Source organism: Equus asinus, chromosome 16 (genome assembly GCF_041296235.1).
Source record: "Equus asinus isolate D_3611 breed Donkey chromosome 16, EquAss-T2T_v2, whole genome shotgun sequence".
NCBI classification, from domain to species: domain Eukaryota; kingdom Metazoa; phylum Chordata; class Mammalia; order Perissodactyla; family Equidae; genus Equus; species Equus asinus.
In genome coordinates, this window is record NC_091805.1 from 3,806,361 (window position 1) to 3,828,914 (window position 22,554).

The 22,554-nt window shown below is 42.9% G+C and overlaps 1 protein-coding gene across 2 annotated transcripts in view; it reads left to right on the plus strand.

Annotated features, from left to right (window-relative positions):
* The window catches only part of CACHD1 (cache domain containing 1), a 197,490-nt gene that overhangs the window by 154,564 nt on the left and 20,372 nt on the right, over window positions 1–22,554 (plus strand). For both annotated transcript variants that reach the window (XM_014855338.3, XM_070486469.1), the window contains 8 exons: window positions 2,149–2,382; window positions 6,279–6,428; window positions 7,068–7,191; window positions 7,987–8,104; window positions 11,793–11,961; window positions 16,728–16,870; window positions 17,480–17,661; window positions 18,558–18,668. In XM_014855338.3, coding sequence (XP_014710824.3) covers window positions 2,149–2,382; window positions 6,279–6,428; window positions 7,068–7,191; window positions 7,987–8,104; window positions 11,793–11,961; window positions 16,728–16,870; window positions 17,480–17,661; window positions 18,558–18,668 — 1,231 coding nt within the window. The remainder of the gene's footprint in view (window positions 1–2,148; window positions 2,383–6,278; window positions 6,429–7,067; window positions 7,192–7,986; window positions 8,105–11,792; window positions 11,962–16,727; window positions 16,871–17,479; window positions 17,662–18,557; window positions 18,669–22,554) is intronic.

Genomic DNA, 22,554 nt, shown 5'->3' on the forward strand with positions numbered 1-22,554 from the left:
GGTCTTGTATCTTCCTACCAGAGTATCTTGTGCATCTGCTGTGCCCTGATAATTCCATTCTTTAGAAGCTCTGGTTAACCACCCTTACCTCTTCTCGTTCTCCCATTAACCCAGCCAGACATTCATCCTCACTGCCAGTCTCCCTCTCTCCAAATGCCATCTCGGAGCATCATTCACTGCGGTTGACACATTCTCTTACTCTGTCAGTCAGGCTTCAAATGGGGAGGCAGAACCACTGTGAGAATTTTGGTATGATGAATTTATTATCAGAAGTAGAGTCTACACAATTGTGGGGGGAAAGTGGAAAAGCAAAGATCCAGAAAGAGGAGCCAAGAACTCTAAGTTTAGTTACCAGCCCTGGTACAGGTGAACGAGTTGGAGCTTGCAGAGGTGTCTGGAAGCTGGGCATGGTGAAGGGCATGTGGGAGGTCTGGTGGAGAAGCCGTGGGAGGTGGGCTCTTTGTGGCTGCTGACCCTGGGAGTTCTCAGTGAAGCATCCGCAGTGGGCCTGGGGTTGTCCTTGGTGAGCAAGCCAGCAGCTGGGAAAGGGAACTGAATGCAGATCAGAGAAGCCTGAGATAAAAGGGAACATTTTGTGTCTGTCTCTCGCCATCTCATTTCGCCTCTCAAATCTCGCAGCACTTCACTTTTGGCCACCTTTAACCTGGACGTGTACAAGAAAGGGAGTTCTGGGAAATGTAGTTTCCAGCATGACCCTGTTGGTGATAGACAATCCAGCGTGCTTAACAGTGACCCTGCTGCCTCACGTGCGTGACAGTTCACGTGACATAAAATGCCCGTCTTTGACAGCCTTCCACCCCACACACTTCTTCTTAGCCCAGTAGGTGTTCCCATTTGTGACTTTTTTTTTTATTTTCTGTGAGAGCCCAGCAGTAGGTGACAAAGAAAGGAAATGTATTTGCTGCCTTGATGCCTTCTTTTCTCATTCACCTCTGCAAGCTTGTCAAGGGCATAAGGTCTGGGACCAGTGGTGCCTTTTGTGCTGTCTTTTACTCGGGGGTGTACCATTCACCACCACCCTGCTCAGCTCGACTCCGTGTCAAGTAAAGGGAACAATACTCTGGTCTGACTTTCCTTTAGCATCATAGGAGTTGGAACAAAATCCAAGTTATTTAAATACAATGTGTTAAGAGAGAAATTTATATCCATTCGATCCTGCCGTGACTTCAGAAATAAACTTCCAAAGCTAGAAGTATATACAGTCTCTACAGAAATGATAAAGCCACATGAGGGAGGAGAACCACGAGCTCTTCAGATTTTTTTTAAATGACTGAACAATTCAAGAGCATGAGGCAAAGCCCTTTTAAAACTCATTGGTAGAATCTCGGTAGTGCCTGAAATCATTTGAATTTGTTTACAGCGGTACCCATATGGGATCAGTTACTAATCCTTTTGACTGTGTTCCAACAATAGCAAACCAAAATTTTAAGAGCGGTTTATTAAATTTATTTTTGTGCTATAGATTACAGATGTTGTAGAACAATACATCCCAGTATGCCTAAATCTTTTACAAAGGTTTTTAAACCCTCTAAATGTAAAAAATATACATTAAATAAATCAAATCCAGTATTATCCTAACAATACCAAGCATGAAAACATTTGTAATTAAAATGAGCTTAAAAAACAGGGTTTGGAGGCATCACTAAATGCAATCCGTAATTCTTTCATTTATTTGCATGAGGCTTTGGCAAGGATTTAATAGGCGCAGAGGTAAGAAATGAAATGGTAAACCTCTATCCTTTAAAACTCCTACAACTTCATCTACTAAGTCAAATTAAATACAAACTTGTTAATCATTACTCTTGCTTTCAAATATTAAGTTCAGAAAAGTAATGTGAATTTTATAATTAAAATTTTAGGAGAGAGCACATTCTTGCTGAATGGGGCTCGGTTATGTACTCATGTGTTTTTCATCTTTGCATTTTGCAGAATCCCTTTGCCCTCCTGACTGTTTGAGGAGAGACCAGGCCTCAGGCTTTAACCCTCAGCAGGAATTGGTATCCGTGTCCTGAGTCCAAATCGTCTCTGCAAAGACCCCTTGGCACTGCAAGACCTTGTCCATGCCCATGTTAGATCTAAATGGCAAAGCTATTGTGTGGTTATCAACCATTTCGCTTTGCATTTCAGATGGAGTGACTGGTTTGAAAGAGCTGGCTTTCCTGAGAGACCTGGCTGAACAGAACTCAGGGAAGTATGGTGTGCTGGACCGGACAGCCTTGCCTGTGATTAAGGGCAGCATGATGGTGCTGAACCAGCTGAGTAACCTGGAGACCACGGTCGGCAGGTTCTATACCAACCTCCCCAATCGGATGATTGATGAAGCTGTCTTTAGCCTCCCCTTCTCTGACGAGATGGGAGATGGTAAGTTTGGAGAAAACTTCCTACTAAAAGGAAGGGGAACGGAAATGGGCATGAGTCCACCAGGACAGTAACTTTTCAGTGTTGTTCAATACTTGCATGTGAGTATTAGAGCGTCTGAGCAGGCAAGGGAAGGGACGTACCTTTCTCTGGTCAGAGGCTTGCATAGACCCCTGCCATCAGTCCGATAGTACTATCTTCTAGAGCAGAATTCCCCTGCCCTCTTTCTTCCTCATTGTCCTCGCCTCAGTCAATGTAATGGGTACATCTACTGGTCGGAGTCTTCAGGAGGATTCCCCAATATCCAAAAGTTAGTGAATTGGAACTAAAGGGTAACATGGATAGCCGGTGGTAAATAAAGCTCAGGATTCAGCCTCAAAGGCAAGGCAACATGGGGTAGTCGTACCATGGTTGGCACGAGAGAGGATTTCAAATCCCACTCCACCACTTCAGTTGTTGTCCTTACTAATTTATTTCATCTTGTTAATTCACATTTGGTCAGCTGTTAAAAATGTGATAACATCTTTCATGTAATAAATCTTTCAGGTTGTTAGGATTATCAGATCTGTTAGTGCCTGGCACACCTCTCAATGATTATTACTGCTCTTGTTCTGTTTATTTATTATTTTCCTTTTGTCATTATTACTGTTGTTATCATCATCCTAATGTCACAAGTTACCCGCAATACCCTGTTGGGTAAAGTGTTTGGTCTTCACATGATTCAATTTCTTGTTCTATGAAATTGGAAAAATACTATTTCCCTCAAGGCCGTTGGGAGATTAAATGTACTCATACATGTAGAGCATCTAGAATAATGTGTGACCAACAGCATGTGCTCAGGAAAAGTACGGCCTTGCTCTTTCCCTCCTCATATTCTTGCTTATCCTCCTTTTCACCACATTCTCCCCTTTATTCTTCCTTGACAAAGACTGAAGAGGCAGCTGGTTACTGCCAGACAGACACCATTGCCACGTGAGATCTTATTTTATCTTCCGCCAGCTAGAACTCTCACAAGTACAGAAATTCAGAGAAACTCATGTATCAAAAATAACGGAAAAAAGTAAGAGTGTGTTTTCTAGAAATTAAGTAAACATGTTCCTTCTATAAAGAAGAAGTATGGTAGCTGCTGCTACACCTCCATGTTTTTATCCTTCCCGGTTCTGGCGGGGCCCACAGATGTGCATGGAAACAAAACTCCCACCTTTAGATGAGGCCATTTCCTTTTATTGGGAAATGTCAAGTCTTAAATGCAAGTGACCTTTTATGCATTTAGCCAACATTATTGAGCGCCAGCCAAGCGTTGTGTCAGGCAATGAAGAGTAAGGCGCACATCCCACCCTCAGCAAGCGTTTAAGTCTGATAAGAGAAAGACAGATCGATGAATCATGTTAATACTGTGTGAAGGGAACAAAGACGGATGTGGAAACTGAGCCCAGTACAAGCAGGGAGGATTATCCAGCCACATTCTGTTACCATTAGTGCTGTCTGGCAGAGCAGGACCCCTTCTGAAATTTACTTCTGCAACCAGAGAGCTACCCTGAATGCCTTAAATCAAAGTATGTGCAAAACGGTGTTCCCTATGGGCTGATGTCCGTTTAGTCGTTAGGGCCTGCGTTACGAATCCAACGCAGTGGGTTTCCGTGACTGGCTTACTGGTCTGTTCCATTCTCCTGCAAGAGTGTGTGTTTTCATTTTTGTGTTTTCAGTCGCTAGAATTATTGGGTGACACCTACTCTTAACTCCATGACATGGGGACACTGAGTCTAGGGGAATCCATGTTTATGTGGCTTTAATGCAAAACCTCCACAGATTAAATATCAGTGACTGGACCTATTTCTTGTAAAAAGCAAACCTACATGCTTTAGGTTAAAGTAGAGAGGGTGTTTGGAGATTCCATTAAGTGTAGCAAGAGCTTAGCATCGTTTGCCACAAAGGGATGAAGAGTCTTGTGCCCAAGTTGGTAATTGAAAAGTGAAACTCTGTTTCTTTTTCTTTTTTCTTTTTTTTTTTTTTTTTTTTGGTGAGGAAGGTTGGCCCTGAGCTAACATCTGTGCCAATCTTCCTCTGTTTTTTGTGGGGGATGCCACCACAGTGTGGCTTGATGAGTGGTGCATTTGAACCCACGAACCCCGGGCCGCTGAACCGGAGCACGTGAACTTAACCACTATTCCACCGGGCCGGCCCCAAGACTCTGCTTCTTTCTTAAGGCTTGTTCTGAGCATATCCAGAGGAGGATAAAAATTTGAAGTGAGGATGTGGTCTCAGACACACAGTATAACTTGTACTTTGCTGCTCTATGAAAACGGCTTTAATGGTAGACTAAAGCCCAGGGGACGTGGCATGCAGATTATGCCCTCTGTCTCTGTGCCAGCCCTCACAGCCCTGCTGCCATCGCTTAGAACTCATTCGTCCAGGTGTCCCGGGGCTGAAACCTCCTCCAAATGCATTTTTAAAGCCTTCTTAAACACGTATTATTTTTAAATGTTTTTAAACAGATAGATGGCATTCTCAATGTTGACTGCTTAAACAAGGCTTCTGAATTCTAATAAGTAGGCACCCACTGCATAACTTTCACACGGTTTCAGTGTTGTGTCCACTTCCTCCTCCGGCAGATGCATTGTTTGGCCTTGGCACTCACAGCAACTCACGAATGCTTTGAGCGATTCTCTTTGCGGAAGCCCATTTTATATAGGTCTTCAAGAGCATCCAAATCCCTTTTTTGGGTGTTTCTGGAAGAATGGCTTTCTGCTGTGCTGCTAAGCCATGGACAAAAGTACCATCCAGTGCGGGAGAACACAAGAGCAAGATGGAGTGAAACTACCCATCCTTTTGTTTTGAGTTTTATTTTGAGCCGTAGAGTGTAGAATTGTCAGGGATCTGAGAGAGCTTTGTCTGAGCTCCCCATCTGCTACATGAAGAGACACATTCAGAGGTGACACAACTTACCCAGCTCAGTAGTAAAACTCGGAGGAGAGCCCAGCTCTCCCACGGCTCAGGGCCACGCACTGACCCACGCGTGCCTTCCCTCGCTACTCCCTTGCCCTAGCGATCCTATTGTTTTTGTATGGCCTGTGAGCTAAGAGTGGTTTTCATATTTTTAAGCTTTGTTAAAAAAAAAAAAAAAGCAAAAAAGTATATTCAACAGAGACCATATGGCCCACAAAGCCTAAAATATTTACGATCTGGTGCTTTCCGTAAAAGTTTGCGAATTTCTGGCCCAAGTGATTGGGAATACATTCCTTTGGAAACTTCGTGTCTCCTTTAGCTACTCACTCTAAGTGGTCAGATGATAAGATTCTGTACCTTTCTGAGTTTTTCTCGTTGTCTTCCTGTGTCACATTAATGAAATATTGTACCTCATAGCTTTCCTTTGTCCATAATCTCTTTTCATCTAACAACCCCTAGAAATCAATAAAGCAGTTACTACCGTGTCCTTGAGACAGATGTGGAAACCAAGGCTCAGAGAAGTTATGTCCAATGTCATATGTGCCGTACATTAGGGGCACAGCTGGGCTAAAACCCAGATTTTTAGATTCCTTATTGAGTGATCTTTCAAACTCAGCTGAATCTCCTCTACTTCAGGAAGTAGAATGATGTGTTAAGTGCTGCTGCTGTTTTCTACTGATCTAGAATGTCTTGTCCTTTCACATGAAAAAATAGTGGAAAATGTACAAATAGCTCCTTTAAATTAACTGAGACATCTGAACCCCCAAAGTCCATTCCCCTTACACTCTAACTCACTTATGCCGTCTGCAAAGGCAGGGGTTGGTTACCGGGTCTTCCCAGGAAAACTGTGATGGCTGATGTTAGCCTTCGCTGTTCTCTAGAGCACAGCTCCAGTCTTTGTGTGGTGCCTTCTCTGCTATCCTTTGGATTTTTTTTTTGTTTTTAACCCATAGGTTTGATAATGACTGTGAGTAAACCCTGTTATTTTGGAAACCTACTTCTGGGAATTGTAGGTGTGGATGTGAACCTGGCTTATATCCTTGAAGATGTGACGTATTACCAAGATTCTTTGGCTTCCTACACTTTTCTCATAGATGACAAAGGTAATCTGCTAAGAATTAGTCATAGGAAAGAATGATTTCTGTAGCAACCTGAAGAAAATCATCTGTAGCTACTCTGAACCAACAAATAAAGTAGGAAAATGATAGTATTTAGTAGAAACAGTGTCACTAGGACTGCTCATTTGTATGGAACACTATAAGGATGGCAGAATGTATCTAAAAATTATGCATTTGTTTCTGTATTGTGTTGAGGGGGGTGTATGACGGTTATGTGCAACATCAAGAAATTGGACTTGAGGATTGAATGACATGTAGAATGTGATCCTTTGGATCTTTTTTAGGTTTATATTGTTATCTTCAGATTTACTGGCGTTAAGGTTTATGTGGTAGATTAGAACATTTCATAAGACGAAAACCAAATGACCAGTACCTCCAAAATATTCTTGGTTAGACAGATGTTTGATAATTTAAGACACCTTTCTACACTTCAAGAGATTTATGCAGGAACACATAAAACAAGTTGCGTTTTTATTGGGCTGGTGAGTTACATCCTGAGAAGTGGAGCGTTGGGCAGCCATCCCAGAGTCGCCCACGTTTCAAACCTATGATAGACATTTTCATTGGAATCAGTACTTCCTACAATGTGTTTCTCATAGCATGTGTTTTGTTTTCTTATTTCAGGGTATACGCTTATGCACCCATCTCTTACCAGGCCATATTTACTATCAGAACCCCCCCTTCATACGGACATCATTCATTATGAAAATATCCCAAAATTTGAGTTGGTTCGGCAAAATATCCTAAGGTGAGGAGAAAGTGAGGGTCCTAGTATTTTCTTTTTCTCTGAGGATAGGACCCACTGAGGTCAAATATGAGTGTTTATTATAGGATATAAAATGAGTGTATAAATTATTTTAATGTTATCAAAAGTATACTCAGTAATTTTTCCGTAAGACTAGTAGCCACAATTTTGTTTACTTTGTGTAACAGGTAAGGTCTCTTAGAACTATTACTATGGGGAAAGTTCTGGTACATCAAATTCTATATTCACATTGCCTTTAATTGTAAAATCAGATATATGTTATCTCTTTTTTAAAAAAATTCTCCAGTTATATCAAATTGAAAATTGTTGGCAAAATAAAAGATTAAGCTGAGGACCAGCTCTACAGCATGCCAGAAAATAGCTTGGCAAAGTAGTGTCCGTTCCAAGTTGACAGCACAATCACATACAACATTTTCTCTTGAAATAACAGATTGGACTTTTTCCAACTGTGATACATTATTTTGGCAGATGGTAACCTATCAAGAAACAGGTCTTTGTGCTCAATGGTTGTAAATTAATGACTGAGAGATTTGAGACAAGTTCGTCTCTGGAAAGAATTAGAATTGGGGGCAGGGGTGGAGAGGAACGATTTTAGTGCAGAACTGACACGATGCTTTCACAAAGTTGAAGATCTCATCTCATCTCTTTCACAAGCGATGAGCTCTATTGCTCTTCACGATCAGGAGGTGGTCACTGACTCACAGCTTCCTCCTTGCCTTTAATTAAGTGTCCATTTGATCTTTCGCCTGAAGAATTTCGTTCTGTTTGCCAATGCAGCCTCCCTCTGGGCAGCCAGATGATCGTGGTCCCCGTGAACTCATCCCTGTCCTGGCACATAAACAAGCTGAGAGAAGCTGGGAAGGGGGCCTACAACGTTAGCTACGCCTGGAAGATGGTGAGTGGAGGCAGGCGCCCGCGCCTGAGGAGCTGCGGGGCGCAGCTCTTCTTTATGCGGGATTGCAAGGGAGCTTGGGTCTGAGCGTGTCAGTAATCAGTTTTAAAGTGATTGGGAAAAGAAGAGATTCCACAGATGTTCTTAGTTTTTTTCCTTTTTTGTTTATAAAACCATTGTCCGTAATGAATAAGTCAAGCCATCTAAAAGTATGTAAAGTAGAAAGTAAACCATGTGCTTCCCCGCCTCCCACCTTTGACTTCCCATTCCCCAGAAGGAAGTGCTTTGGTCAATTTCCAGACAGTTTTTATTCACACTCAGGTGTGTGTATCTGTGCGTGCGTGTGCGTGTGTATGCATCTTTAATGGCTATGTAGCGTTGCATTACATAGATGGACCGAATCTCTTTAAACAGTTGCCTACTGGTACACGTTTAGGTTATATCCAGTTGGTTTCTTATCATTTTAAACTCAGATTGTGGAAATGGGGAGTTCAAAAGGAGATATAAAAGCGTAAACACACTCTACTGACATTCTCCAAGGAAAAGAAACTTTCCGATTAGAATCTGGATTATTCATACTCACCACAGCGTGTTGACTGTTGAGCCATACCTTGTGGCGGCCACTTGAGCTTTCTGTTACTTGCCTCCTCCCAATAGTAGTCCTCACAGATCCTGGAGAAGTAGAACCTACCACACGCTGTCCATATGACACATGTTTCTGTCCTTCACTCCCTTTTCCCAGCATAGATTAACAGTGTGTTATGGGGCCCTTGACCCTGTAATGGACCAAAAGAAGAGTGAACTTTCATTTTTATCATCAGATTTTAATCACTAAAATGCAGCCATGCTTAAGAGTCCCATGCACGGCCATATCTGGCATTTAATCTAGTGACTCCAAATGGATCTATTTATTCATTCCTTTAAGGACCACTTACTGAACATTTACTTGAGCTAAGAAGAATAAAGAAGAGGGAAACGCTCTGCCCTCATGGAGCATCCAGCCTAGTGGTGTATGCAAACAGTTAACTCGCTACAGTGCCTGTGTCTGGTAGGAATGATAGGAATTACACGCAGCCAACATGCCCTTAGACATGACTCTCTTCTGACTTCGTGTTTGGTTCCTAAAGTGTCGTTATGGCAACAGTCATTTCTACAATGGAAACAAAAGCAAACAAAATAATAAATGAAAACTTTTGAGAAATTTACCTTTACAAGCCTGATTCTACTGATAATTAATTTATTGTTTGATAAAGCACATTTGAAGAAGGTCAAAGTCTATTTTGAAATTCTGAGTCAGCTCATTTTCAGGAATTCTTTTGAGAGTGATCGCACCATCTGCCCTTATATTTATACAACTTTTAAATAAAGATGAATTGCTTAATTTTCTTATCAGAAGGGATGAACCAAACACCAGAATACTTAATTGAAAAATGCTTTTATACATGAAATTGGAGATTACCTCCAGTATATCCTGATTGAAAGTAACTCAGTTACATCCTGGGAAAATGTCTACCTTAATATTTGTTCGCATTAAAAGAGAAAGAAAGAAATGTAGGCATTTTTAAGACCTTCTTTGTACAGTAAATAAACCCAATGTCAACATTTTGGAAAGAGGTCTTATCTTCCTGAGATAGTTTTTCTTCAGTGATTCTGGTAAATTCTGGCCACTCTACTTGGCCAAATGGATGTAATCACATCACCCCTTGAGTAGAAGTCTAAGCTTTCTCAGAATCTGAAATTGTCAAGAACATCACTATTAAGTGAAAAATTAAAGAGGTAGTAAATAATGAGATTGAATTTTGAATAAAGGCTTGCCTGGTTACCCAGCAATACGAGTAAATATTTTTAAGCTCTCTTTAGTTTCTGAGGGGGGAAGGGAGTAGGTACTCGTCTTGTCCTCAGGAACAGAATGGATTTTTCTGCTAACAATAATGCAAAAAGATTTAGCTTATATTGAGAATAATTGGTTAAACTGCTTTGCATCCATGGATATAGCAGATCCTGAGGGATTATTTCACTGAATTAATTTAGACAGAACGTGAGAGATTATGTTAGCAGCGTAAGGAGATTACTGCTCTGTCACTGTGTAACCCAAGTCCGTCTTTGAGCATTTGAGGAAGCTACCTGATATGACAGGAGGAAGGATTGACTATCAGAAGGTATTAGAATGTTCCTGTGTGACACAGACACGGTTCACTTCAAAACATGAGTCCCATGGGCACCCGATCCCCAGTCATGGAGAGCCCTTCTGGATACATTATAGTTCCTTATTGCACAGACTGCTTTTTCAGCTAAGAACATGATAGAAAGACCTAGATTGAAATCTGTTCTCCTTTCTAGCTAAGGACTATTTATGAAGTGTTGCTTCAGAAGCTTAGAGTAACTTTTAATTTTTCTCTTGCAGAATAGACTTAATTATAAAATTACGTTCTAGTCATTCTGGTAAAGTTTTTGTCTTTTGGCTCCTTGGAACACGCCACACAGGAAACAAGCTCAAAGGATGACTGTGTGAGATGGGAAGGGGAGAAGTGGTAAATGTCACTCAGAACACCCTGTCACTTCCTAACTGGGGGGGTGGAGGAAGAGGATTAAATTTGCTAATCTAATTGAATATCCTTGGCAGCAGGACTTGAAAGCAATTCCAGAAAGATGCAAATTTCTCCTGTGCTTAAAAAGATTCTGCAACCATCCTCATAAACCCTAAATTACACTTAACTGTAACCTGCCTAGTTAAAATTTTCTCCTTAATCATTAAGTAAATCTTTTGAGCTGCTTTATAAGACACTGTCCTTTAGTTCTGACTTAGCTGGTTATCACTCTCTTCATTTATTTACAAACCATCTTTTAAATAAGTTCTGTCCATTTCCTAATATAATGGGCTTAGAGGAGTTTAGCTTTCTTGTATTTTTAAGTCAAGGAGCTCGAACTAAGTAACTTGACTTGCCTTTTGATTCTTTGGTGGACATTTTTCCCACCAAATTTTACTGAAGCACCCATTTCTAGCAGCAAAGTGAATTTGAAAATACTGTTACTTCTACATCTGAGCTCAGTGAATTAGGCTAAGCTATAGCACATTTGCCTGTCCTGGTCTGAAATATCGAGTCTGGCAGGCTTTGGAGAAAGCCACAGAATTTGTGCTGTTCATGAGTCTGAGATCCTGGTCATCTCCATCCGGAAAAATAGAAAGTGTTAGTTGGGAATAGAATGAATAAACCAGATTCTGTAGGGGTTGCATATGTGCTTCACAATTGGCTTTTAAAATAGTCAGTTCTCAGAACACTCACTGCAAAACCAACTATATATTTTTAAATGCCTTTCAGTCCCAAACAGAAATAAGTATTGCATTTATCTGCCGTGCTCCAGCTTGTATCCATTAGCTGAAATAAGCAGAAGAGGGCTAGGGTCACGTTTCAAAGGGACTGTCCTCTGATCCTTTCATTAGCTCCATGATTTTCTGTTACATACATTAATTTCCCTGGATTGGAAAGAAAAAAACCCAGAAAATAAAATTTGTTTGCCAGAGATGTTTTCTGTCGCCCCATCTTTGTGTCTTTCATTCACTCGTCAAATATTTTGCTATCTGGGGACAGAGGCAGAGACAGCAGAAAATATGTAGACAAAGTCAATATCCCCAGAAACGAACCTTTGTTTGGTGTATTAGAACTTCTTCATCGATTTTTTTTTTTTCCAGGTACAAGACACTTCCTTTATTCTCTGTATTGTGGTGATCCAACCAGAAATACCTGTGAAACAACTGAAGAACCTCAACACTGTGCCTAGCAGCAAGCTGCTGTACCACCGGCTGGACCTCCTGGGCCAGCCTAGCGCTTGCCTCCACTTCAAACAGCTGGCCACTCTAGGTAAAGCCCTTGCACTTCTCTGCTTCCTTTGTGGTCTTCCTCATAGCAGCTCACCATAAATGTCAGTTTGAATTGTTCTTTTTAAGAAAAAGGTGTTGAATGCACCCAGTGCCAGTTTGGGGACACAAATGTAAAAACAGTTTGAAGCCTTGCTGTGGATGAGCTTCTCCAGCAGATGCTGAGATGAAGATTTGTGTGCTGGTGATTTATTAAGGGTGGGCTTTCCAAAGAAACCAGTGAGGATGTGAGGGAAGCGGGAGAAAGCAAGCAAGGGTTTGATTTCAGGTGAAGTTCCAGCCTCAGCCTGACCCTGTAGGGGCTTAGAGGATAAATTACACTGCAGTTTGCCCAGACTCAAGAAAGGGAGCTGGACTTTCATATTCCGTGGTCACTTTCAGCTTTCTGCTAGTGCTAGGTAAAGAGGTTTTAGTAGGCCAGTGACAGTCCATCAGAGAGAATCACGGATATGACCCATTGGAGGCTAGCACAGATACGGAGATACTGTGTGGAGGGTAAGGGGAGAAAGAGAAAGGGGTCCAAAGGTAGCAGACCTGTGCATCTCCCTGGCACATCTGTATCTACCACACGTCCCTATCTTCAAAAGAGCTTAGGAAATAAGCAAATAATGCAAAGGATGCAAAGGGAGTTTACATTGATGTATTATGTACCAGGTATGTAACATCCATCATCCAAGTTGACCTATTATAGATGAGGACATTTGGGTTTATCAGAAACCCATAATTTCCCAAGGTAACACAGAAAGTTGCAAGGCTGAGCTGTGACTCATGCGCCCACCATGCCGTGATGCCACCCCTTTTCTTGCGTGCTGCACCTGCCGGACACATCCTAGGCATTTGCGATGTGTGTTGTCAATACAGCACAGAACACTTGGTATGTAAAACAAGTCTCCTCTCTTTCACTGTTGAAAATATTTGGGGGGCTCAAGGAAGTGAATAACTAAGAATCATCACACAACTGGCCAGTTGAGTAGAGGGGACACAGGTGGGAAGAGGGTCAAGGACAGAGGTCATCAGTCTCCAGAGTGCAAGTGAGAGCACTTGTGTTTGGGTCCTCTTTTAAGTTCCATCCTGGAGACTTTCTGCCTGGATATGAGAGCAGGAGAGCAGGCCAGACTAGGTGATCTCTTCTCTGACACATTCCTGCAGTGTAGACAGCCTGGAGAGAGCCAGAGATGTCAATCAAAGTTGGATTTTACATTTGTTTGTTTTGATTTAGGTTTTGGGGGTTTTGTTTTTTGTTAAACAAAAAAGTATGTGCGCTCTTTAATTCACATTTGTAAGAAATGCTCACTGAGAAGCTAAGATGTACATGATTGTCTTAAGTGCTGTGGGAACGAGCTTAGACACTACTGCTGGTAAAATGAGGTCATGTTTTGAAACTTGAGACAGCGAAGTGCAGGAGTTTCTCTCGGTGAGAAAAAAGCTCAAGCCTAGATTTTTTTATTTCCCTTGGATAATCTCGCAGAGCCACACTGTCCAATATGGTAGACACCAGGCGCGTGTGGCTGTTAAGCACTTGGAATGCGGCTGGTCCAAGCCGAGATTTACTGTAAGTGTAAAATACATACTTAATTTTTTATACTGATCACATGTTAACGTGCTAATGTTTTGGATATATTGGATTCCATAAACTATATTATAAAATTAACCTGTTTCTTTCTATTAAATGTGGCCACTGGGAAAGTTTATATCACATTTGTGGATTGCATTGTATTCTAATTGGACAGTCTTGTCTCACAGAAACACTCAGAAAATGTCGAGTTTATCACCTCAAATAGTTTACATGCAGCTAATGAACTGATTGTTGATCACACGTAGGCCAGTGTCTGGCTTTCCCACATTACCAACCACGTCACCTTGGTAGTAGAACCCCCCAGGACAATGTGGAGGGGTCATCAAGGGCGGTTTAGGATCAGTTGTTAATGAAAATGAAGCAAGATAATTAAAATATCATCAAAAGGGAATAGAAATAAGGGAAACAATGGCAAATGAATGGTTTCCATCTGACTGCATTGCTGATGGGGATTCTGAGGCAGGATGTTAAATGTATGTCAGAGCTCTGAGGAGGCAGGGGGGCCTTGTCTTTCTCGGTACATAAAGAGGCATTTTTTAAAGTCTACCGTCCAGTGCAGTTAAGCATGCGTGTGTGTATGTAAGCACGTGTGTCTACCTCCGAGGCACAATCGTTGGGCTCTGTATCTTGTTTCTTCTTCTCCCTCAATCCATATTACTGCAGCAGCCTTCTCAAAGATGCCCAGACTCTGTCACCACAAGAAAGGCCCACTTCCAAAGAAACCTCCTCCTCTGACCCTATTCTCTTGTCCCTGCTGTTGACATTTCTTATATTATTGTGTAATTCTTATATTGGTCTCCTCTATTTTCTTTATTTCTGGTATCTCCATCTGGGTCCTTTGAGTTCAAGGATAATCCTTTCCCTGGAACATCCTTGCATCTCTGGCACATCCTTGCACAGAGGGCCCATGAGCATATGCACATGAATCCACAGCACACTGCAAGGCAGCCTAACCTTTCGAAGCCTCTGGTTTGCTTCTCCTTGATGTAAATATAATACTAATGCTAGGCCATGAGAATTAAATGAGACATAGGATTCCTGGAAGCAGTGTCTTCTGGTGATGGCAGACTAGATAATTCTGACCCATCCACTGAGAAGAACTAAAAATCCTGGGTGGAAACTTTTTTTTAAAAATCTTTTTTTCGGGGCTGGCCCCGTGGCCAAGTGGTTAAGTTCGCGCGCTCCGCTGCAGGCGGCCCAATGTTTCGTTGGTTCGAATCCTGGGCGCGGACATGGCACTGCTCATCAGACCACGCTGAGGCAGCGTCCCACATGCCACAACTAGAAGAACCCACAACGAAGAATACACAACTATGTACCGGGGGGCATTGGGGAGAAAAAGGAAAAAATAAAATCTTTAAAAAAAAAAAAAAAAATCTTTTTTTCTTCTTCTTCTTCCCCTTCTCCCCAAAACCCTCCAGGACATAGTTGTGTATTCTAGTTGTAGGTCCTTCTGGTTGTGCTACGTGGGATGCCACCCTCAAAATGGCCTGATGAATGGTGCCCTGTCCACGCCCAGGATCCAAACTGGCGAAACCCTGGGCCACCGAAGCAGAGCATGTGAACTTAATCACTCAGCCACGGGGCCAGCCCCTAAATAATCTTCTTGAGTGGCATCAAAGAACAGATATGATTCTGAGGAATCACTGGGCCAAAGTCTAGGAGAAGATAAGAGCCCAGAGAAGACAGCCAACACTTAAAGCCACTGTTGCAGTGCACATATTTACCAATCCAGAAGGCACAGCTGTGAAGTTAAACTGCTTTAGGTAGCTTCTTAGGGCTAGGGAGAGAGGCAAAATCGAATCCAGGGTCCCCAAAAAAGGTGGAGACTAAGAAATGAAGCCTCTCCCTTCTGCCCCGCCCCCCCCCCCCCCCCCACGTACATGCTGTTAGCAGTGGTCCCTACATCTTCAGGGTAAGGGTGAACGAAACGAAATCAGCCCTTGACTTGAGATTCCTGACGTCTGAATGGTCTAGGGAACCTCCGGCATTAGCCAGTCATGGACTAGTTGAACCCCAAAGTCCCACAGCGTGGTGCTTAGGCCAGTACGGGCTCCTTATTGGGCACTGTCTCCGCCTGACCACTCTGCCTCTCCTTGGGGGGTGGCTCCCAGCAGAATCAAACAACAGTCCTCTCTGGAGGATGGTGTTCCCATCCTGTGAGGCCTCAACTGTTCCTAAAAGTTCATTTTTAAGTACGAGATCCAGCACAGTCAGAGACAACCAGACCACAAACAAACAAGACACCAGGAATGAGAGCTAAGGAAAGGAACAAAATGACCCACAGATTTAAATGAGATAGCACACGGGAGCGTGCTCTCCTAAGCTTTTAAAGATATGATGAGGCTGAACGGTAGAAAATTTCAAAGACAAAGATGGAGTGTTTTTGTTTCATAATGTAATTCGTTGTGAGAATTTCTGTCTTAAATAGAGAAAACTGGGCTGTTCCTCTTAGATAGGACCAACAGTTAAATATGTATACGTTAACTGCTCTGTTTCCACAAGCTTTTGTTTATGCCAAGTTTGGCTGCCTCCATCTGTGAGAATAAATTTTTGTATTTGACTTTTGCACTGACTCCACTATTCCGTTTTTCCTTCTTCCTAGATGCTGATACTTAGATGAAAAGGAATCGTTAACACAGAGCCTTGCTGTGTGCCAATCACTGTTCCATGTGTTTTACGTTTAGTAACTCATTTTCTGATATAATTCTCACCCCAACTCTTTAAGCTGGTGCTATAATTTCCCCCACTTTGCAGATGAGAAAAACATCGTCTATCACAATGCCCCTGACGTCACAACGTCACCCAGCCAGGAGAGGGCGGGTGGAGCCCAGATTCAGCCCAGTCTGGCTCCACGTCACACGCGGCCTCCTTGGTCCTGAGAAGAGTAAGGTGTCATGTGTAGATTGAAGAGGTTTTGAACGTTTGCCATTCCGGGCGCTTGTGTGTATTTGTACGTGTGTCTCTTCTGGTTCCCTCATGACGGTCAGCTCCCTGAAGGGGGAGAATGTGGCTTTCCTTCCTTTTCAGCTCCTCCCGGGTGGGGTCCTTTGCTTTCTTCATGGAGGACGGTAAGCCAGCAGAGTGACAGATGGCAGAGCCCTGGGTGCCTGTGTCTGGTCCTGAGAGGAAGCCCCGGCGTCCTCAGGCTCCTTTGTCTGCCTCTCTTTCAGAAAGTCCAACCGTCATGCTGTCTGCTGGCAGCTTTTCCTCCCCCTACGAACACCTCAGCCAGCCAGAGACAAAGCGCATGGTGGAGCACTACACAGCCTATCTCAGTGACAACACCCGCCTCATCGCCAACCCGGGGCTCAAAGTGAGTGCGGGCGGGCCGGGTGGGCGCCGGAGCCAGCCTGGCGGGGAGGCCAGCTCGGGTCTGCGGGCTCCGCTGGAGCCGGAGGGGAGAGCAAGCGGCCCGGGAGGCCGGGCGGCCAGCACCCGCCGATGGATTAAGAAGCCCCGCGGGCCACATGAAGAGTCTCTTTCAGGCCTCAGATGCACTAGGGGTTTTCTGGGTAGGGTGTGACTTAGAGGTGGGGGAAACTTTCCCAGCTTCGTTTTTCTCAGGGGAAAGAAGTGAAGTGCCCCCACTGTCTGCCAAGAGGAACATGATGAAGTTTAAGGAGCCGAGATCTAGCTGCGGGGGGCGGTGTGTGTGTGTGTAATAGTTCACTATGGGCTTTCTCTTAAACACACACAGCCTCGCTAGGGTGCACAATTGAGTAAATCACAAATCCACAGACTCTGTTTCAGGAGGTGTTTGTTTTCCCCAAGTTTGGCTGTATCCATCTGCTGTGGAAAGATTTTTAAGGAGTAATTGGGCCTGGCTTCTCTGCAAGAGAGGTTTGGGAAGCCCTGCCAGCGGTCCACTCTCTTTTCATGTGAGACTTAAAGGGTCCCTGCTATGTCTTCCTTTGTTTCCTAGTTCTCTGTCAGAAATGAAGTAATGGCTACCAGCCACGTCACAGATGAATGGATGACACAAATGGAAATGAGTAGCCTGAACACTTACATTGTCCGCCGTTACATAGCAACGCCCAATGGCGTCCTCAGAATTTATCCTGGTTCCCTCATGGACAAAGCATTTGATCCCACTAGGAGACAATGGTGAGTTTTAGGGGCTTCCGTTATCAAAGGTTCCCCCCAAATCCTGGAGAGACATGATAAGTGTGTACAATAAAGCAACTTCAGGCAGTCACATGAAAGAAGACACATTCATGGCAGTGAAAACGTTTTTGAATCTTTCTTTAAGCGTAGTATTCACAACTGCTTTGTGGGCTTCCTCTGTCTGCAGTGCTTTTCTCTCGTCATTGAGATCTTGAGCCTGAAATGCTTTGTGCTTGGCCATTTCGGTTCCTACTGGTTTGTCTGAGTCCTACCTTGTGTGCAACGTGTCCGTCGTGGGTGTACTTCATTTCACTGCACGTGATATGGCGTCACGCCACAGCTCGTGCATGACCTATGAAAAAGGAACACGTGTAAATTCAGAAACATTTTTTTACTTCTGGGCTTTACTTTTACTCTGGTTTTCAAAACAAAAGCTAGTAAGGTGGTATGGTATGAGGGCAACTTGGGCCTAAAAACAGGACTTCTGGACACGGGCTGCTTAGTGACGGAGTCACTCCTGAGTCTCTATTCTTGCTGCATGTTCCCCCCTTACCATGGTATCACCAGGGTGCGTTTTTATTTGCCAAATTGTATTTGTTTCTATTTCATTCGTTAATTTCTTTTTCTTTTAGCCTCTAAAACATCTATGCTGTCGAGCTTATTAAAAGCTCAGATTGGTACTGAGTTCACTGTCTGTTTTAAAAAGAGAATTTCAGATTGTCTTGACCTCTTGTGTTGATGCTACAGTCAGGAAGATAGGAATCCCTTTGAATTCTCATGTCACACAGGCACAATTTATGATAAATATTTTTAGAGTTACACACGCACTTTCTTTGACGTTTAGAGAGTGGTGGTTCATTCTCTAAAATAACGTGACTCTCCTTGGCCTCGGTTAGGTACCTCCACGCAGTGGCTAATCCGGGCCTGATTTCTCTGACCGGCCCGTACTTAGACGTTGGAGGAGCTGGCTACGTAGTGACCATCAGTCACACAATTCACTCGTCCAGGTAATAATTTTTAGTCATTTCTTAACGACCTCAAGGATATTTTAAAAATTTGAATACAACAGTAGACACCAAAGATCGGTGGCGAAAGCATGCCCTTTGAAGTGAGGCAAGCTGAGGTTTGAGTATCTTCTCTAGCTGCACCATCTTGGCTTCCCTGAGCTTCCCTCTGACATCTGTAAAATGGGGATAGTACCTACCTCAAGGTTCTCTCGGTTGAGTTGGTAAAAAGCTCTAAGCCCGGTTCTCAGCAGCCGTGAAGATGCTTATGAAGAAGACAGGGAAAGGTGTGAGATGCGGCAGAGCAGTTGGTAGAAATGCCAGTCTTGAGCAAGTCAAAAAAATAGCAACAGGAGCCCGACAATTATCATTACTAAGAGAGTATTTTCCCAAGCAAAGGAACAATTTAGTGAAGACAAAAAAGTATCAAATTTATTGCCTCTTGTATTTGGATCTAACGCTTTAGAATTATCTAGGAGTTTGTTGTTGTTTTTACTTCGTCCTTGCACTGCCTCTTGGAAAACAAAAAAAGGCATTTTGAAAATTGATTTTCCAGGAATGCAATAAAATGTCAGTATCACTATAAATATATTTAGAGTGCTTTATATTTCCTGCTTTTGAGGTTTCAGTATTTAAGCTGCAAATGTCAGTGAAATCTTGGGTGGAGAGGCAAGTCAAACACATTGTTTTAATCCCTTAGTTATACAAATAGCTGTTTTTCCCTAGCAACCAAGAAAGACCATAGTTTGACTGGTACCTGTAACGATGCCTTAAAATTTATGGGAGACAGATTTTCCCCCTTAACTTGATGCTTTTCACTGGTGCTCATTATATATCAAATGATTGACATTCAGTAGAATTCTTCTAATGCAGGTGCTTTGGGAGCAAGAATTGGGAAAGCAGTACTGTGTGGAATTTCAATATCATGACCTGTGTCTCCGTGGAAATCTGGGCCCTGCCACCAGCCAGATGTTGATTCCTTTACGGGGAACGGTGTCTTTGACTCTGTCAGTTGCTCCCATAATGTAATATTTCACATATAAACAGGCACACACTCATTTAGAGCAGATCTTTCCGATGTTTTCATTAACAGACCATCTGTCAGGCATACGCCTACTATTGTCTGACTAGGAGCCTTGTCATCCCTCCTACGTATTCCAATCAGTTGAGAAAAAGTAAACAAAGGTGATTTCTTTGAGGGGGCAGCAGGCATCTTGATCTCTGATGACAATGACGTGGGCCAGAATGGGATCTTAAAGATGTTGTTGGGGGGCCTGGAGAAAACGACGACCTGCATGCATCTCGCTTAGTCTTGGGCGTGCCATCAGGCTTCTCTCACCTGCCGCTCATTATCAGGAGACAGTTGTTCTCTATGGTATTCTTTTCGTTGGGGCGTGGGGGGGGCTGCTGCAGGGAAGTGCGAATTTTTATGCTCATGTATATGTAGACATGTTTTTGTTGGAATTTGGATGGATGGGAGAATTTTCATTTAGTTTATTTACAAATATTTATGGTGTCAGTCCAAATGAAGCATGACGGAAATAGGTGGGCTTTCCAATTAGAAAAACCTGGGTTTAATTCCCGTATTTGGTTCCTTTTTATAGTGTGTTGAACAAGTTTAGCTATTCAAGTTTAACAAGAGTTAAGCGTCATTTAAATCCTGGATTCTGTCCACCCGTGGCTCACGGGGAACGTATTCTAGGATAAGTACCTGCTCTTGCCATGATCAATGTGCAGCCTCAAGGACTTGATCATTTGAACATTTCCCTTAGCTGAGCGTGCTTTTCTTACTTAAAGCTGTGTAGTTTTTGTTGATCATAGTGTAGCATGCAAGTCAACGACCGCTTCTGGTTCTCAGCCAAAGCATCTGTAGCTTTAATGGATGTATTGATAGGCGGGCTCTGTGAAGGTTCTTTTTTCAAATGATTACCAGGTTTGTGGCCTCGTGTGCCAACGTGAGCACCTCACCTCCTCCTAGGATAGGATTCCACTCAGGAAAAGGCGATTCGCCATTGCCTGTTTGTGTGGCTGTGAACAAGTCCTTCTTGCCTTGGTTGTCCCACCTAGGAAAGAGGGCTCCTAGAGCCTATCTCAGATGATTATTTAAGGATTACGTTAAATAACAGGTGCAGCTCTCAGAACAGTGCCTGGCACATGGTACGGGCTCAACGTTAAATAAATCCTTTGATGATGATGATGATGATGATGTTCCATGACTACTCGGAGCCTTATGTGTAAAATAGAGGTAATAATGCCAGTGTTGAACTGATAAAATGCGAATTAGAGATGAAGCGTGTAAAATACCTAGCCCCGTGCTTGACAATGTTGAGTCCCAAATAAATGGCAGTTATTTTTGTTATCATGCTATTTGTGCTTCAAATTTCTGGCATTTTAATAATAGGTCAGAAGGGAGGACTTAAGCCACTGTTCAATCGTCATGGAGTGTTCTCATTCACCCTTGGTTTTCAGAAGTGGTTTGGCTGATAGCAGGGGGCGGGGCCTTTTAACTCAGTGCCCACTTAGCAGTTCCTCCTAGTAGCCATGCTGTGGTTCTTCACGCGAATTATTAGTGGCCTGAGAATCTGGACGTGCGTTCTTTGGAGAGTGATAATGCTGGTAGACATGATGAAGTACAGTCAATGATTAAAGGACTGGTCAGACGGGTCTTTGGCAGTGGAAATCTCAAACAACTGCTGCAAACAGCATGGTCCATTGTACTCAGAAATGTAGGCTTGGTTTGATTTTCTGTGGTATTCGTTATGAGTTGCTATGGCAACAGTGTACATTTTTGAAATGCAGGTAAAATATGAATGCTAGGCTTACATGGGCAATGTGCCGGCTTTTCCTTAGCGTGTTGACCATATTGGAGCAGATGGCAGTTCTACAGGGGAAGTTTAGAAACAAAAGTTAACTTGTCCCAGAAAACCTGCATTGTGATTTGCACGCTGGTCTCTATACCCTACATAAAAGGTGATCAGTCTTGTTTAAATCTTTTAACCATTCTAAGCCTAATTTTTCCTTTATAAAATGAGAGCTATAATTCCTTCCTGACATCCTCACAGGAAACTAAATAGATCTTGTGAAATTGTTTGGAAACTCTCGAGAGCTGTGCAGATCTAAGGAGACAAGATAACCTACCAGTTAGGAATATGTGCTTCAGAGCTGAAGACGCTGGGTTTAAATTCCTGCTTCCCGTAGTTATTCACTGTAGGACTTTGGCCAACTACTTAACCTTCCCAGGCTTCAGTTTTCTGGAAATGATAATGCCTCATAAGCTTTCTGTGAGAAATAATTGAAATGATGTATTCAGATGGCCACCAGAGTGCCTATAAATTGTGACTCTTCAGTAAATGGAAGCCATTACTGTGATCACAGGTATTGTTCAGACGCATCCCTCCTTCCTGGACAACCAAGAGAGATTTCTGCTTCCTTTGACGGATACTTCAGCAAAGCAGTATTTGCTACAACTCCCAAATCCCGTGTGGGGCTTGGGTTTCTTCCACAAGGGAATTATGAGACTTCAGTAACAATAGGGACTCTTACTGAGGCAGTAGCCTCTCACAGACAGTCCTGCAACATGGTCCTCCCCATCCCAAGCGAAATAGAGTTTCAACAGCACAGCTCTGGTAGAAATTTCATTATGGGTCGTGGTCCCTTTTCCTAGACAGTTTTTGGGGGATGGGGTTGGTGTAAGTCAGTATCAGTGGTAACCAGAAGCGGGCAGTTGTCTACGTGGCAAAGCTAATTTCACTCCAAATTCTGATTTTCCAAAAGAGGATTTTATTTTGGGGTGTTTCTTCTGAGCTTTCCAATTATTATTTTTAAGGTTTTTGTTAATAATACCATCATTTTTCTTTTGGTATTTTCTTTATAAAGAAATCAGGCTAGT